At 42.9% G+C, this 19,215-nt stretch overlaps 1 protein-coding gene across 1 annotated transcript in view; it reads left to right on the forward strand.

The window, feature by feature from the left end:
* The window catches only part of RSPO3 (R-spondin 3), a 61,577-nt gene extending 46,015 nt beyond the window's left edge, over positions 1-15,562 (forward strand). The window contains exon 5 of the mRNA XM_074923837.1: positions 14,527-15,562. Coding sequence (XP_074779938.1) covers positions 14,527-14,720 — 194 coding nt within the window. The 3' untranslated portion in view covers positions 14,721-15,562. The remainder of the gene's footprint in view (positions 1-14,526) is intronic.
* Positions 15,563-19,215: the final 3,653 nt, after the last annotated feature.

Here is a 19,215-nt window from a genome sequence, read left to right on the forward strand (position 1 = left end):
GTGTATATCTGTACCATGCCAAGGCTGTACTCTCTGAATAATATGCATCTCAATAATAGCCAGGCTGTAAATGGCTGTGGCTATACACTAACCTGTCATGCCCTCAAGTATCAAAATTGGTTTTAGCCTCGCAGGGTGCTGGGCTGATGCTGTCTCTGTGCTCCTTGAGAGACGTTCTCCTCTCCTTTTGCCAGCTCCTCTGTTGCCACCTTCCATCTCTTCCCTGTCCTGGGGACCTGGGAGCAGAGGGCAGGTTGCTCAGCTGCCCTGAGGTCCTCTGGAGCATGCTATAAAAAATGTGCTGGACAAGCTGCTGGTAAACAGCGTCAACCTCATATTAACAGGAATGGTGTCAAAGCTGAGAAAGAAGCATGTGGTCAATTGCTCCCATAAGGGGAGTGAATTAGAAAAAAAGCTGATTGCATTCTTCTATTAAAATGTGAAGGATGCGAGAGCTGTTCTCCTCAGATCACTAAACCAAATAAGGCATAAAAATCAGCTCTTTTTCCCTTTCTGATCTTCCCTTCTGGTGCCTCCTTGTGCTCCAGAATTGGCTGGCTGACTATCTTTCAGATGCCTGAGCTCTCTAGGAAAAATAGGAGGGAATACAAACCTCTCACAAACCCCTCTTCCTCTCCCTTCCAAAGTGCTCATCAGGTATTCATTCAGGACCTAATTTCCAGCACCTGCCTGAAATTTTTTCTCTTAAATAAAAATGTTTGGGATTGAGAGGAGCAGCTCCAACTTTAGAAGGTGAAATCTGCAGCTATGTCTATACTGCTAAAGAAATGCAGGCAAAGGTCCGCTCCTTGGCCACAAGGCCACGGGCCACCTTCTGGCCTGCATTTAAACTAGCTGGGTCTATTCCCTCCATAGCAGATTTGACCAGGGAAGAGGGATGGCTGTTGCTAGTCAAACAGAGTCCTAAAACAAACTATGTGTTATGCTGTGCAGACATGCAGGGGTCTGCCTGGTCTCTGTACTTTACTTATCCATGGCACCTTCAGTGACTTCACATTGTTGAGTTTCAGGGAGAGGCAAATAGGAAACTATGGCTACTCACTCAGCACCAGGCAGAGATCATGTGTGAAAGTATTGTTCTTTTTTACCCCACTTCACTTCCTTGCTCTGCTTGCACATCCTCATATACCCATCCTTCTCTCCACATTGGTCTTTCTACCACTTCTCACAGTCGATGCTTCCAAAGTCCTTGCCCTACCTTCTAATGCTTTAAGGAGCTCTTTCTGAAGAAGGAACATATTTGTCACATTTGGAAGAGGATATAAGCCTCTTCCAGGCTGTGTGCCACAGCAAGGCATCGTGACAACTTCCTTCTTTTGACTCTTCAGAAGACCACAGCAAGCTGTTTTCTCACCTTTGGGACATATTACTACAAAGTAAAGACAAAGGAAAATGGCTGCTGACAGCAGGGCTCACCTGGCCCTCAGTACCTGGAGATCTAAACCTCTCACTATTACAGCCTTTGTGTCCTGGAAAGAAGAAAAAATGCAAGAGAGACGTTTGCTAGCACATCTATCAGATTTAGTCCAAGAATGCAAAATATTTAGGGTATGTGAGCTACAGAGTAAATCAGGCAGTGGATGTTTCAGGTCTAATGGTGACACATGCAGCACTGTTTAATCAGCTAAATCCTGGGCTGTGGAACACTTCCATGTATAGCAATGCTGCTATAACTCTGCCAGTTGTGGACAGCAATGGCACTCATTCATTACTGTGTTACAGCTGCCCTTCTTTTAAGGGGCCTGATCCAAGACCCACTGAAATCCCATTGACTTCACAGTACTTTGAGTCTAGCTGTAAAGCAGGGATTTTCAGCATTCCTTTGTAACAAAGTGAAAACAACGGAGCACTTTTTGGCTGCTGCTTCTCCTCATCTTACTGGATATTTGCCTGTTCTTCCCACCCAGGCAGTTTTGTTTGCTTTTCTCCACCCAGGTCTCTGCATCTCCAGTCTCATCGTCTCTTCTCAGCTCATTCTCCCTGCCAGCTCTGACACCTGATGTAGCCTTTGGTCTGCTTAGGCTGCCACCTCCCAGCTCTCTTCCAAATAACTTCATAACTTTTGTAAAAGAAAACACTCACTGCCATAATGTTCCTTTATAAAGGTTCAAAGGAGCTTCAGAGTGTTCCCAATGAGATGATAACATTCAATGTTATTATCAGAGATCATAAAGATCAGGAGAGGTTGTGGGAATCTCCATCATGGAAGATTTTTAAGGTTAGACAAACATCCATCAGAGACAGTCTAAGTATAGCAGTTCAGCTTCATAGCCTAGTAAGGGACTAGACAGGGCTTTGATAAGCATTTCTAAAATTTCTACAGAATTTCCAGATTTTTTTTCTTGCCTGTTGCTTTCTGTAACACTTCCACAGAGAAACAGCATACTGCACATTTACAGAGCACAAATCCAAGTGTCTCTGTCCACTGACCTCAATATAAGGCCTCCTGCTGTCTTTACCAAGCTCAGACTTTTATCTGGGCCTGAGTCAAAGCACTGAAATCAGCTTTCCTTTCATTTTGTACAGTTTAGTCATTTGCATTGCTGAGATATCTGTTCATATTCCTCTTTGCATTCGTCAGCTTTGAATCATTGTTACAGGAAGAGTATAGGGCTTATTTTCTTACAGAAATTTCAGTGAACTTGGTACACTAATTCACCAGAGATATAAGCTAGCACCTCTCTGTCAATAAAGCTATGTATATTTTAAGAGCAGATGAAGCAGATGTGGTCTGTGAGGGTAAAACTGCTGTATGATTAGGCCTGAAAAATAAAGAGCTAATTGTAAGGACTGATGCAAACAAGTATTATTTATCAGTAATTGTCATGGAAGCAATTTTGCAGTGGCAAGAAATTAAAGGGGAGGAAAAAAAATAATTTATCATTTAAAGATGCTGTGGCCACGCAAAATTCAGAAGAATTTCCTAAATTTTCTATTTTTCGTTCCATGAAACCCAAAATGGTAGCAAAAGAATTAACTAGCCCTTAATGAGTGAAAGATGTACAGGTGATATTAAGGCTAGAATTTAACACTTAACTGTGGGGATTTTTTCTGTTGTTTTTTAGTTTACAAGCAAAATATCCCACTAATGAAATTTCTCAATTCTAAACTAATCCTCCCTAATATCTATGGCAAACAGTAGCCCCAGTATAAAGATTTACAGCTACAGTTATGTCTCTGCTTTGTTCTTAAGCATGTATTTACTTCTGCTCATTTGCTTTCTGAAATTCTCTCTCTCATTTGTCATCTGAAGAACTCCATTTCAAAGGAAAACAGGCTTCAGACATGAAACACAGCTACATTCCTGAAACATGAGATGAACAACCTTTAATTCACGCAACCTTTCATTTACAGTAATGTTTAATGGATGGGCCAGTTTCATTATGGACAATGGCTCTCCCTGTCATTAGCCTGCAGAAAGGTCTAAAACTCCTAAGCATTTAAAGGAACGCTATTTCAGGCTCTGTATTCCCTCCTTCCCTCCCTCCCCCGCTCCCCATCACCCCTTCTGACTGCCCTTGTTCTAAATGCATAATCTAAATGCTGCACTCCGCAAATTGCACTTATTGTTGGCTTCAAGCTTCGAAGGACCCTTCTGAACACTTTTTATACAAAGCCTAACAAGGTCAAAGTTGGAAAAATCTCAGCTGGTGGACTTGGATCCCATGAGCTAGTGGCCATTTATAATTAATATTAATGAATGGCAGACGACAGATGTTTATTGCTTAAGTAGAAATGTGCATTGCTAAACCAGAAGGATTTAGTTTAAACCCAGAGGATCTGACTTGATTTCTTGTACGTATGTGGGTGGTGGGAGAGAATGCCAGTGGGTGATCCAGCCCTTGCTGCAATTAAGCATGAGCAAGGAAACGATACTCTGTAAAGAAGGATCCTGAGCTCTCTATTTGATTGAAGAATGACGTTTAGTCATTCAAGACATTAACTGAAATAAGGAGGACTCTCTGTCTGCTTCAGTGGATCTGATTTGCAGCAGTAGTGGGTTTTATCTATAGATTCCGAAGCACTTAGCAAAATTAAGGAACTCCCAGCTCCATTTTACAGTTGTGGAACCTGAGGAAGTTATATGAAGACTGTTTTATAAAGAAAGAAAAGGTTCATCAATAAGATGAAGGATCACATTCCCAGCCATAGTATTTTTTATGTTGCTAGATTCTTTTTGCCAGCAGTCTTAAATCAGATTATGATGGATAAATCTCTTAAACTGAAATATGACATAGTGGAACATGCGATATGGAGATGGAAGATTCTCTGTGAATCCCTCTGAATACTACAGGCTTAAGGTTGATGGAACCTCTGTTTTCAACTGAAAGCAACTCACTCTTTCAGAGCACTTAATGAACTTCCTGAACATAGATACATCTCGAGTAACATTTTCAAAAGTACATCAACAATTTTAAGTAACTTCTTTGAGTTTCTGGTTGAGGTTGGAGTAAGGGTCTATTTACTCTGGATTCTTTGGACAAAGCATCCTTCTCCATTTAGTATCTTACTACAGTATGTGTGAACTAACTGTTTGCTGTTTTCTTGCCCCTGAGATTTCTACATTTCTGTATGATAGTCTATAAAGTGTTTCTGAGCATGTCATCCCAGACCCTTGAAAAATATTGCTGGTTTTAGTGGCTACAGGGTTGGTCTCAGATGTTGTAAAAGAGTGCCTAAGGAGTTGCTAGCAAAAGCAGGTGTCACTCAAATCTGTAGAAATACCGAGTAGTTTCACCTTTTGACTAATGTAAAAGTTCTTGGAGGAGGCAGGAAACTGATTATTTACTCAGTTTTAAAGAGAAACATGAACATATTAGCTGACTTGTGTACAGTGGGCTTCTTCATCTGGAGGCAAGAGGCAGCTGGAAAGAGAGACTGCTGGTTCCCACAGTCCCAGTTTTCAGAGGCTAGAGAAGGTCCTGAATTCTTGCAATACATCGTAGTACAAAAGTTTCAGGTTCCCTAGAACCTTTTTGTAGCCCTACAATTCAGCTGCTGTAATAAGACCTGCCACGTGGAGTGTGCACACCCCACGGGCACACCTGGAAGTATAAAGCCTGAGATTGTCACCAATTTACCAGCACTGCTGTTGCATTCTTAAGACACCAGTCAGGCACCAAGCAGAAAAATAAAACATACCTACAGCAGGTTCTACTGAACTGCCATTGTATACTGCTGGTGGGAACTGTGCTAGACAGGACGCAGGGCAGATCTTTTGGTGGGGTGGCTAGGGGGTTACAGACTTTCCTTAGTACTTGGTGGTGCCCTCCATCATGAGAGGCTGCTTTCTGATCTCAGTGGGGGCTGCAACTCCTCTAATCTCTGGGCCATGCGACCTCATTTGTATCCAATCTAAATGGCATAGTGGTCAGTTTATAAAGTATACTAAGTGAAGTGGACTCCAGTGATGCACTGTCACATGGCATACTCATTCTTCACATTCCACTTCAAGCGACTCATAAAGCCGACTGCTCACTTCAGTGTGCAAAGCCTGTGTTACTACAAACAGCTCTAAACGCACAGTTTATTCCCAGAGGGTTAAAAAGAATAAACTTATCACATTCTTGGGGGAAAAAAAAAAAAAAAAAGACAAGACATGGACAAATTCTATCTGTGATTCATTTTAAATTGAAGACTTACGGGCAATGTTAAAATATTTGCATTCAAGTTTTTTCATGCATGTCCTCCATGACCCTGGCTTAGAAATCTTTTTTTAATATTTTATAGGGCTGCATTTTCCAAAGGGATGGAAAATACCAGATTATCAAAGTCATCACATTTCCCAGAAACTAGCTGATTTCAATGGACTCCTAGTGGAAAGCAGGCAGGTTTTGAAACAACTTTGCCTTTGTGTTAGGTTTCTGACTAGTATCCTGCCAGGTTGTCCATTGGATTGGTCTTTGGCAACCCACCTGCCAGGCTGAGACTTGAGAGCCTGAAAACCTGAGATCATTTTGATAGCATCTTGGTCACCCAAGCTCCCCAAGCTTCCTAGGGCTAAGTTCTGACTCACTTTGGCATAAAAATTTCCTGAGCCTTTTTCAGAGGCAGCCCGAGAGTCTCGGGGATTCCAATCTGCTTCTCCACAAGTTGCTCTCTAGCTGGTGAACTGCCAGGTATCCTCTCAGTAGGTGAGAAAAAATCTTCAGAAACATGGAGATGGCCAAAGTGAAATATCACATCACCTTTTTTAAAAGGGGACCATTGGAGTCCCTGATCTGTATGAAATTTAGTAAACCTGACCTGTCATTTTAATCAGCATGTAAAAGCATTTGGAAATAATGGCACTATCTAAAGAGGGGTGGATCAATGCTTTGGCCAGCTCAAATAGTACACACACATTGGAGACATGAAACAGAAAGAAACAGTCATTTTTCAACACCTTGTTTTAAAAAGTATCCTTGAAAGCAAATTCTCCCTTCATTTACACCAGAGCCCAACCCTGGTGACCTCCATCTGTTTGAGCAAGTACAACAGAGGGCAGAATTGGGCCTCTGGTGAATTTAAGTAATAGCGCCCTGGCTCTGGGCTGATGGTTTTGCTGAGTGGATCCGTCAGGGGCTGCCGTCTCCTTGCATGTTAGCTACTGCCGACCAGCCGGTTCATCCATCAGCCTGGCCTGGGTTACCTGTGGGGTATGCTGGGGCTCCCGCCCACCTGTCAGCACGGGTGTCACCCCAGGCAGGAACGCAAACAAACTGTGCTTAGGGCGGAGGGGACAAGTGAACCGTGCAGAGCAGGGCCAGAGGTGTATCCTGTTGACTCCTCATCTTCATTTACCTTCCTGGAACATTGGGAAACTTAAAGACATGTAAGGAGGGGACTCCAGGAGGAGTGTATAGCTGCACCTATACCAGCAAATGAATTGATGGAAGGTGGCCAGGTGCCCTGGCCCTGGCATCTAGTACCAGGCCAGGGCCTTGCCCAAGCGTTAGATTCAGCACTCACAAATCCCCTCCAAGATCTGTACTAAATCATCGGTATAGCCCAGCTCCAAGTCATGGTTGCTTAGGGGAAAAAAAAAACATTCTTATGGATGCATCTGAACATCAGGGTTGCATAAGTGTCTTCTGAATTGGCAGGTTACATTAATGCAGTCGGTTTAAGTAAAGCCAAGGAAAATGTCTTTCCTTGTTTATCCCTCCCTTCAGAGCACTCAGAGTACAAATTTGAGTACTAAAGAAACAAGTTTCTTTGGGTGTTTTCTCCTTTTTACTATTGTGCTAGAAGAGTTCAAATGTCTGCTGAGGCACTAGCATCTGTCTCTTATCATGTGTAACTTTTCTTGATTATTTCTAGAGAGTCAGACTAAACATGCAGCTCTGACATAATGCAGCATCACATTTTTATTTCTGGTTTGCTCAAAAGGCTACACCAGCTGAACTAAGTCTCTGAAAAGGACTATATTTATGACCTCAATCCAGGCTAATGGGAGGGCTGGGGTTATTGGTGCCTAAAAGGAAAACAGCTATTATAGATTTCTGCCAATATCCTGACACTCTAACAATGGGGTAAGGGCGTTTGGTACCAATCACTACTATGATCCATCTTTGTATCGGCATCTGATTCTGTTAGCCTTAAAAGAGGCTTATAAGGTGGATTTGGACACTCATCCACCTTTTTGCCACTTTTAGGAGAGATGTAAAAATCAAATCCCATTCAGAAGCCACTGTTAAAAATCTCAAAGCAAGCTCAGAGAGAAAATGCCACTTTCCTAAATACCAACATGGTGTATGTCACTTCCCATCCTAAGCAATGAAGAGTGGTTTTCTGCACTGCTAAACAGCCATTACTTTACTGTCTTTGGAAGCTGTGTTCCCGGTTTATAAGCTGTGGGTTCTTATAAGATGAAAACTGTTATGTAATTATAAAATTGCTGTTAGCACAACATTAGTCCTGATTAAAACAAGACTGCTAACAAATTCCCTTAGTCCCAACAGACAAGGGCAAAGGAAATAAATCCCCACAGGCTCTGGTTTGAAGAGACAGCAGTAAATTTCTCCACAAACAGCGAACAGAACTCATTGTAGAAATCCTCTTCCTCTGGCTGCTTCTCTGACTGGAGGATATTCTTGTATTTTCAGGCACCAGCAATGGCACAGGAAAAGCAGATTCAACCCATTTCTACTGCAAAGAGGTCATCACAAGACAGTTAGGCCAGGGACTTTCCATAAGCCTTGCTTATGAGCTCATGAGTGTAGCAGTGTCATTTCCCAAGCAGCCCACAGAATAAATGATCCCTTCCTGCTTCCCATACACCTAATGGGATACAACTTGTTCTTTATCTGCTATAGCAGCAAAGCCTGACATCTCCTGTTTTGGCATAGCTGATCTGCTCAGCCTCCTCTTTCCTCTGACTGTTTATGCAAAGGGCTGTTGCACAGGCCTGGTCTATTCCTGTATTTAGACCCAACGTTTTCGTTCCTCCTAACGTGCCTGCTTCGGCACTGTACTCTTCTTGTAAGCGCAGGCTAACACACACAACATAAATAAGAACATTTGAGTGAATGCAATCTAGCTGTCCAGATCCTATTTCCAGAGGCAAATGAAGCTCAGGGATTCTAAATCTCATAGAAAGACTTCTGTAGGTCTCAGGCTCCAACATCACCTAGAGCCTACATCTAGAGAAATATTTCCAATTTCAAGAGGAGATAGGGCACATAAGTATAAGTTAGCCACTAAGTCCCCTAATGCGGTTGCTCAACAGTGTCAGTATCATCTGAGGTATTTTGGGTTATCTAAGATCACGACATAGGACTATGGATATGACACATGCCTTAACACCTGCATCTGTCTGGACTGGTAGGTGGAAGACAGGTAGGCTGTCCTCATGCATCTCAACAGCAGGAGAACCTATGCTTGGCCAAATTAATTGCTCCTTGAATGCCTTTGGACCTTAGCACCTTTAAAATTTTTATCCATATTCACTTCAGCAGTTGATGCATCTTCAAGAATAAGTAAGGCCAGGAAATGCATTGAGCCATGTAGCACCTAGGTAATTCTGAAGTTGTTGAACCTCACCACTCTGGTCACCTGAAAAACTTACTGATTATAAAATAGGGCCACTATAACTAAGAAGACAATGATTGCTGCTAAGAAAGTTATGCTCTTTAAACTTCATAAAGACATACCAGATGAATCAGCTGCTAGTGACTTGTGAATGAAAGGAGCATGTCCTCTGCATCAGTGGGCAGTTGGGGGTTTGAATGCCTGTTATCTTGGCAAGTAGCGTGAGTACTTGCTACAGCCTGTGTTTCAGAAAAAAAAAAAAGAAGTTACTTTTCCTGAAAATGAGAGTGATCCACTCATTTGCATAACATGACACAACTGTATTATAGATGTAAAGCTGTAGTAAGTGGTTTTAGAGCCTGGGGCGTGCTCTTCTTATTGGTAACCTCCCTCGGCACATGTTATGCTGTTCTTGTCCAGGTCGCGTCATGAGGAAAGGGTGACGGACCGGTGCTGACATTGCTCCAGTAGCCAGGAAAGTGCTGAGAGGTCAGCCGAGGCTGTGAGGGGTGCAAAAGAACACTGTGGCATGTTACAGCTGTGGCTTGTGGTCTTTTATTATAGCTCTTTGGCTCATTACAGTGTAGTGGGGAGGATTTTGTGGTCCGTGGTGACATGCACAGTAGAAGCGCCAGGACCCTTCCAGATAGGGGCCGATTATGTCGGTGCCTGCAACCCCAAGGGGCTCAGTTCAGTGACTCTTCTTGACCTTTCTGCTCTCCCAGGGTAAATTTGTTCATGGGAGTGATGTCTCCAGAAGAAATACAATCATCCCAAATGCCTGACGCCAGATTTTCATTCCTCAGGGGTTTCCATGGGACCTACCCAGTGACAGCCCCCCCACCAAAGCGAAGCAGTTTGCACAATAGGATTTTATGCCTTCCTACGGTGGTTTGGGGTTTCAGTGCCCATGGAAGGGAGAAGGGAACAAATGTGCTGTTCTGAGTTCCCTGTAGCAAATACAGCTGAATATAATAGGGTGGGACTAAGTGACAATGCCTAAAGTAGATGAAATATGTAACCTACGGTAGTTAATCCACATCAGCCATGATTTTTTTCAGTAACTCACTCTCTCTCACATGCTCTTAAGTACCAACTTCTCCCAAGTTGTGATGAACCCTTCCTCCCTTTACTTCATAAAATATGGTGATAGGTCTAGTGGAAGCACCACATCTGATGTGATCATCCAAAGACTTGTCTGAAATACTCTGGTTTGCATACTTAAAGATGCATTCAGACATGGATTGCATAAATGGCAGATGCGGGGATTTCTTTGACCACGGGCTATAAATTAGATTAACAAGAACTCAGCACCTTTAAACTGATCTGACATGATATTGTTGTCTGAATTAATTTCGTGTCTGTATTTAATCTGAACTACTGAACTTCTAAAAATTATAGCATGTCTGTAGATTTTCTTCAATATACAAGGTTACTATTATTAGAAGTAGTAAAATACCCCTTACCTACAAGAAAATTCACTGGGCAGTGCCTACAGACTAATTCTTCCGGTACAGTTTGCTGTGTGAAAGTTTTAGTTCTGGAACAAAAGCTATCTTAATGCCAAATAATTACTTCACAGGACTATTAGAAGCTCATGAATCAACATCTTCATGACCGTAACATTCTCTTGGAAAATGTTTGACTATCTCCTACTTAAAAACTTACGCTCTTTTTTTTTTTTTTTTTTTTTTTTTTTAAATTTTGAAAGGTTTTATTGAACCCATAAGAAGACATAAACTTTAGTAGCATTAGCCATCACCGTAAGAGAATTCTATAGCCCATCAGGAAACAATATATTCCCGTGTTGTGGCACAACACGCCGCCTTTTTTTATATCCTCTTCCTGGCATCCTAAAAAAAAAAAAAAAAAAAAAAGTTCACCTTGTACGCAATATTAAAGCACAGACAGAAGATGTAACAGCAGACAAAACGCGGAGGAAGGGAACTGGACAGGAAACACTCGTTGCTAACTCCTGAAAAAATAACTGGAGGGTAGAGAGAACGGACCCTCCACGCACGCGGAGCCTTGCGCTTCACCCCGGGCTCGCGGGAGCCGGCCCCCGGCGGGAGCGGGAGGGGAGCGAGAAGGGAGCGGGGTAGGGGGGGATCGGCCCGGGAGGGGAGCGGGCCGGGGCCGGGCCGGGGCCGGGCCGGGCCGGGGCCGTGCGCCCTCCTGCGCGCCGCCGCCGCCGCCTCCGCACGGCCCGGCCTGGCGCGGCACCGCAGCGCCCCCTGGCGGGAGGCCCCGGCCCGGCCCCGGCCCCCCCCGGCCCCCCCGCCGCGCCCGCGTCCCGCGGGGAGCTGCCTCTAAATGCAGGAGAGACACCCGGACAGGCACCGATATGTGTAGAGGTGTGTGCATTAATATAGACATATGCATACAGTGCCACGTGTTCAGACGCAGAAGGATTTTCTAACAACAACATCCTTCACAAGGGAAACTGAAATTTCGGGAGAGTGTTTTCTTCGAAGTTACATTATTGCATCATTTACTTCTCTGATGGGCTTTGGTTTTAATGCTGTCCTTGCCTTTTCTTCTTCTTCAAATGCAAAGTAGTTCCGAGATGAACTTGCAAACCTGTGGCATTTTTGCACTTTTCATTTCACGGATAGCCAAATGCCCAAATTTCCAATGGATTTCCACAACTTCTGTCACCCAGTTCAGTGTGCTGTGATGAAGTGGGCTTCAGCAAGTAGTGGGAAGAAGAAAAAGTCCTCAGGAACAAGTCTCTGGGAAGAAAAGTGCGGGGATACAAACAGGGAGAGAGATGCACACAAGAATGTGGTTCCAGGTACACCCCAACATTAACAGATAACTGCTGATAGAATCTTCCCTTGGGTCTATCCTGAACCAAAGACTGACTGGAAGTAACATTATACTGTTGTATAAAAAATACTGTTTTTTAAAATAGTGGTGAAAGGAACTAAACAACCAGCAAAGATGACCCTTCTATGCTTTATTACCAGAACAGTACAGGTCCAGAGGGCAGATCTTTTCACAAATGGCAGCAGCGTGGAGGTGATGGCATTAAACCATGTATAAAATTGCACAGAGGACTCCAAACTATCTATCCTCAGAGCAGAAGAGAATTAGGACTGTTAAGGATTTTCCAGAGATCAGTTTTGCTTCTTCTTTATAGTGGCACCAGTCTGATTAAAACAGTGAAGCCTTGCCTAGATAAGTCTCTAGCTAGACAGAGATAGCGTATTCTTAGTATATTCACACACATAAATACATCCTGATCCATGACTGAAAGGGAAGCCATTACATGTCATTCCAACATACTTGCAGAATTGTGGCTAGGAAGTCGCAGCTGAAGGATTTTGGCTAATCACCAAGTGAACAATGTCAAACACTGAATGTCTGGACAGTTTCCATTCAAATAACATTTCATCTTGGGCCAACTGTATTTACTAACCAGTGGAACGAAATTTCATACTGTCATTTATCCATTAGTAAGAGACAGCATTACAGCTGGGTAAGAGGCAGGCTTGCTTCTGCATGGAGCTCCCCCAGCTCTCCCCGCGGTGATAGCTCTCGCTGAGCCTCGCATGCCCATTCTGCAGGTCTCCCCTGCTCACTGCTGCACATCTTAGATGGCATTGCCAAATTCAGAGAGGGATTCTGCGGGTATGTGGGCGTAGATTGGGGTAATCTTTGACTGGTTACCTAAAATTTGAGGTGCCGTTTTACATTTAAAGCTTTACTGAATGTTTCAGAAACAACAGATGAGCAAGGCAGATGTTTGTCCCTACTTGACTTAACATGTCTGTCCGAACCTTCCTCTGCTCTCCTATCTCAGGCAGCGATGGTAAGGAATGGAGAAGCTGTAAAATAAGCCCATAGAATTACACAACAAAAAGAGGATACAGCATACTCTCACATCTTAGTCTTACTCCTTGCTTTCTGCCTTCTCTTCACCTCTGAATCTCTCTCCCTTCATCTGACCTACTTTTCCTTGGATGGTCATCTGTTCTCAGAACAAAGCCACTGCCCCTGTCCCTAGTCCCTCACAGTGACCTACTCCCCCAGAGCCTATCAAGGCACCAAAAACTCCCAGCTCTGGTTATTGGCAGATTTGTGTAACTCCCCCAACATTGGTGTAGGAAAGCCTGGATTATTTCTGTTGATATTTAAAAGCAAAAAGTACTTTTTCAGTAACAAAGGGATAGATTGTTTTCAGTAGTATTGTTGCCAGGATATCATAAAACAGTTTGACCAGATACTTTTTAATACTTGTCCAGAAATTTCTCCATGTAGGAAGGCATACAGGTCAGTATGACACTGTATCGTGAAACTCTAAAGCGAGGCTGCTTTTGAAGACATCACTGGGATTCATCTAACCACAGATGAATCACAGCTGCATAGCTCAGTAGATGAACCAGTTCCACACAAAAAAATCTAATCATCTGTTTTAGGCTTGGGTGTACATACAAGTTCAATTCAATGTCATACCTGCATTGATTTGTAAAGCAAATAGAAAGAATAGAATCATAGAAACACAGAATGGTTTGGGTTGGAAGGGACCTTAGAAGATCATCTTGTTCAGCCCCTCCCTGCCATGGGCAGGGACACCTTCCACTAGATCAGGTTGCTCAAAGCCCCGTCCAACCTGGCCTTGAACACTGCCAGGGAGGGGGCAGCCACAACTTCTCTGGGCAACCTGTTCCACTATCTCACCACATTCAGCACAAAGAACGTCTTTCTTATGTCCGAGAGTAAATGCACTATACAATATCACCTCCACAGCCAATACACAAAAGTTTTAATGTTCCTAAGGGGATAGGAAGGAGGGGTCTGTAGCGATAACTAAATCCTCAACATCTTACTTTTATAAGCATTTAAAGCAATAAGGTACTTCAATACCTAGTTTTGTAACGATGGTCTAAACTTGACTTGAGACATGAAACACCACTTTTTAGTCTGAAGAGGGTCAAGTACCTGTGCTGGAGCTGACACTTTGTCATGAGATTCATGTTTCAATCCTGGGATGTGGGTGTGGTAGGGGTCAAGGGAGGGGAGAGGGATTTTTAAAAGATGTAGATGCTGAGCACTGGCAGTGAAGGGGAGTAATACGATGGCTAATTTCCTCTCACCGTAATCTCTGGGCCCCAGCCCCAGACAAATTTAGACCAGTCAGTAGTTAATGCTACCTGGCTTCAGTCATAGATGTACCCAAACCAGTTGTGTTTTGGTGGAGTACATGGATCTGTGACCCCCAGCTGTGGGAGACAGTCTATGAGCTCTAAAGCACCAGGACTCCCCAGGGAGTTCTCGGCTCTTTGCTCAGAGTCCGACTGATGGGATGTGCTAGTCTAGAGGCCGAATTTAGTAGTCTGATGAAGAGTTGGACATTTCTAAACACTGGAACTAGTGTCCAGATCCTAATGGGACGTGCTAATCCAGGGTCAGTTTTACAGGCTATGGCAAAGTGTCAGAAATTGCAACAGCCTGAGCAAACCTTCTAATGTGCCATCATTTTTATTTCAGGGAAAAAAAATAGGGAGGAGAAAAGAAAAAAGTCCAACAAAGACGAAAGCAAGGAGACAAGACAGGAAAGCAAGGGGCGAGCAGCCCGAAGACAAAACCGAGAACAGAGGGAAAACAACAATAAAACGCAGCCGAAGAAAAGAAAAGCCCCAAATAAAGAACAGAACCTGGCACCCATCGACACTGCACATTAACAGCCCTCCATGATTGTTTAAGTCTTATGATGCTGCTATCTCTACCAGATCGCCCTGACAGGTGCTTCAACCGTTCAGGCCGCAAATGGACATGCTACCAGTTATTATTAAACTTTAAACAACATTCCAAATACTTCCTATATTCTCCAAGCAACCATAGTTTATTAAAGAGATTGACATGAGCCAAGAAAAAAAATTTCTAAAAATGGGATACTTTAAAACTGTTATATTATATGCTTCCATGCATCTGTAAAAGGCAATTAAGAAACTTTGTATATATTAATAATAGGGTATAAAATATAGCAATATAATAATGAATGACATTCAGATGAACAATGTTCTTTTTCTTTGTAAAATATTTTTCAAGTTATTGTTTAAGTATGAGGCAAGAGATATGTCTAAATCAAAGACGCAAATCGTATCCCTTCATATATTGTACATAAATATTAAGAGAAGGAGGAAAACATTTCTGAAGAGCCAGTAGGAACCCGAGGTTTTATTACCTCTGGTGGAGCAGGATGGGATTGCCCTGCGGTTCCCCAGACCATGCTCCAGACATGGGTGAGAAACACCAGGGGAAAGCCGGCAGGGCTTCACAAGCTGAGGGAAAAGAAGCAGAAGCATCTGCAGCTTTGGAGACTGAATCCATGAGGCAGAAGGCGATGGAGCTGAGCTTGAATAGTGCTCTTATCTGTGGGACAACACAATGTTTTCTGGTCTAAACAGTGGTACCATGTGTGCTGTTTTATGCTTTTTATACCTATGTGTAACTTAAGTCTACATTTCAAATCTTCTGGTGAATGACAAATCGTATTTGTAGGAGACAATGTTGAGTTAATAAAACCCAGAAAAATACATCATGTAAGTATGTGTTTTTCACAGTGATGTTGTTACCTTTTCTACTGGGGGAGGGAATCATTTCATAGCTTCACAGACAGAAAACGACACAACTTGTATCCACAATGTGTGTCTAGTGCAAGGGTATTCACAATGATAAATCTATTGATGGACAGAATTCACAAACTTTCCTCCAATTTTACTTAAATTCTTGTTCTAGTTCTTCTCTCTGACACAGCAGAGGTGAAAATTTCCAGTGCCCAGGGGACAAGCCAAACCCCTTGGTACCATCCTGACTATATTAGTGGTTAAAGTTACCCACAAATGAAGCACAGGCTATGCTATACACCGCGTCTCTGCTCAGAAATGGATTTACCCTTTACAGAAATATGTTGAGGGACCAACATGCTTCATAGCATGTGTTTCTTTGCCATGCTTTCCCCAAGGGCAGCTGTCATAGGGGTAACAGCCTGCCCAGCGTGGTGCATGGACTACAAAAGTTGACAGGCAAGCCTTCCCAGCCAGTTCATGTCCCTATTTAACTATTTCTGTTTCTCACAGTGAGTTTGACCTTAAAAAAGTCTCTGCCCAACATTGTAGCCTGTCTCTTAAGCTGAGGAAGCCTGAGTGACAGGCTTCAGTGACTTTTGGAGGAATATCCTAATCATCCAGACAGCAATGCAAGGATAGTTTCCTACATTTTGCTTTGCAAGATCTTTGTCTCTTTATGAGGACGTGTATAGATGCAGTAGTCTAATAACATGGGTGTTTAAACCTCCCATAGCTTGCCTCTGACTTTCATGAGAATTAGTCAAACTTTCTGTAACCAGTCTCCAATTATATACATATATTATATTTTTGATGGGGGGAAGACCTAAATGCTGAAGGCTGAATTTTAGAGATGAGTATCATATGCACATAACTCTCATCACATACAATGAAGTCGGAATGGGTGAGAAAGAAAAGCAGGAATGCCTGAATGCCTGTGAGAGGCACCTAACAGTGGGAAACTATCTGGCTATCTGTGGGCTCCCAGCTCCAACGCATAACTTGTCTACACCCTCCTCCAGAGTGAGCTGGTCTCAGTCTCCCACTACCAATCCTGGCAGCAGCAGTCATCTTCCTCCACCAACATCTTCCCACCTTCTTGGCAGCAGCAACTGAGGAGAAGTTGGTCTCAGAGAAGTGAAGGGCACAGGACCTGTGCTCAGCACTGAGGCTCGGTGTGATGCTAAAGGGAGGCAGAGAGAGGAAAGGAGAAATCCTGCTGCTGCCAGACTCACAGGTTGGCACCAACAGATGAGATGCAAGTAGCAGTTCTGGGCTGAGTGGGGTTGGCATCACAACAAAAGGTGGCACTTGGTGCTTCAAACCCTCTCCTGCAGCTGCAGACACCCATCTGTCTGGGGTGCTGGTGAACAGATGGGGATGTTCAGCTGCTCAGGAAGGATTTACTGCTCGATTTACTTCCTCTGGGGACAGGTTGTTGGCCAGATGAAGTAACCCTAGTTGGATTCAGCAAACTAGACCACCAGCTGGACCACACAGATAACTGAACCCAGGAGAGCTTTGTCTACAACTCTTAAAACTAACTAGAAGGATTATGTATTTTCCCTGCCTTAATTAAGTATAGGAGTTAAATGGCAAGGAGGTTTCTGATGGAAGACAGCTCTTGACAAAAGCACAAGCAAAACCCATAAAAACGAACAAGAGTGTTCAGAGGGGAATTAAAAAGAGGAAAAAGCAAACCAAGGAGCTAATCCCAGAATATCCTTGATTTCAGTTATTCTCTACAACACTTGGAGGAATCAAAGGAATGCCATTTATCTGTCAAACATAGAAGACTGGAAAAGCAGTATCAAGTAGTTCAAGAGCTACAGATTGAAGGAGAAAAAAAAGGAGGGTGAAAGGAAAAGAAGAGAATTTAGGATACAAATGTGAGCTTTGTTATATACACTGGCACATAAACCTTTATTACAAACTCCAGTGTGCCTCTCCCTGCTTACACAAGTGGCAGTGACAAGAGAGACAGTTTGTCTTACCAAGAGCAGGACTTGGAATACTATCACTTTTCAGTAAGGGATAAAAATGTAAAAGAAATTTGGCTCGTGACAGTAGTAATTCATAGCAATAGTACCTGAAAAAACATGATACAACTTTTCCTGGAAATGATCAAGGGAACTGCCATCATGTTGTTCCCTCCCACACAGGATAATGTTTGATAATATTTCCTGTAGCCATGGTGAAGCACTAAAAAGTACATCCACTCATCTGGGCAACTAAAGGTTTCTCCAGTCCTGGCACTGAATTAAGACTACCCTGATGGTAGGTGAACTACTCCACTGAGACTCCCAAGAAGCTGAAGAAGAACATGGACCTTCATAGGTCACATATATATTGCAGTGAAACTTTTTGCCCACCCAGTAATAAATATGTAAAATCAGGAGTCAGTGATCTTACATGCTGAGTAAGAGCTAATGGGAACTCTCATAACCTGACTGGAGAAGACCTGATTTAAGTACTGCAAGTAGCTGAGACTAAATTTGTGTGAAACTTCTTTTCCTGACAATTGCTTCCCAGTTACAAAATAACTCAAAACCTTATGAGTCAATTTTAAGTAATTTCCAGAGGATTATGAACCGAGGAGGATTATGAACAAGTTTTCTTAAATGAGAGCTAAATTGAATGGGTGGTGTCAGCCAAATTCATAGTGTGTTAATTATTAAAGAACAGTTCTGCAATAAAATACTAAATATCAGTTATAGTCAGTAGATATACACAAATGAGGAGCTATTTCTGACAGTTAAGCTGCTCAGAGAATTATAATCAGTAGCAAAGAGGCAGAAAAATGGAAAAAAGCAACCGTTATGGCTCAGGCTTCAAATCTGTCTGAAGCTGTAGCTTGTTCTCTTATCTGACTCCGTGTTAGTGAAGACCTGAATAAGGGAATCCAGTGTTAAGGTATTATCATAAACAGTTTAAGCTCTGAATTGCTGAACACTTCATTGAAATTGTCCCAGCAGCTTTATTCTCAGCCACCAGACAGATTTGTCAGGCAGATCGATGCACTAAATAAATGACAAGTTTTGCTATACCCTGTAGTAAAGTGGCAGCAGAAAGACCCATCAGCAGAATGGGACCACTACCATCACCAGTCATCCCCCACAATGAAGGTCATGGGTCATATCCTCTACCAACTGCCTCTGGATACTTGCGGTTGGTATGCTGATGGGAAAGCAGCACATGAATATTGTTATTAATTCAGAAGTACTCCTCTACAGCCCTCATGAGTCACTATTCTTTATTTTTTATTTCTGTGGTTTGGGGCTCTGAAACTTATTGAAAGCTTTACTTTATGATGCAGCTTGAATCTACCATGACTCCTGTACTTAATTGCTATGCACTGTTATTTTCAGAGACAGTACTGGGTTTCATTCGTATGATTCATATGAAGTTGCAAGAATTCAAACAAAATCTGCACAGCATGACATAACAGCTGATCATGGAAGCCACTCTTCACAGTGACATTCTGCAAGTGTCAGCTGAAACCGCAGCTCCAGGCCTTCCTAAGTCCAACAGAGAGGGTTTGGGCAGTACTGTCACATTTCCAGGCTCAGATCTGCTACTTCACTGTCATTACTTAGCACAAAGCTTACAC

The sequence above is a fragment of the Athene noctua genome, chromosome 1, assembly GCF_965140245.1.
Source record: "Athene noctua chromosome 1, bAthNoc1.hap1.1, whole genome shotgun sequence".
Taxonomy (NCBI): Eukaryota; Metazoa; Chordata; class Aves; order Strigiformes; family Strigidae; genus Athene; species Athene noctua.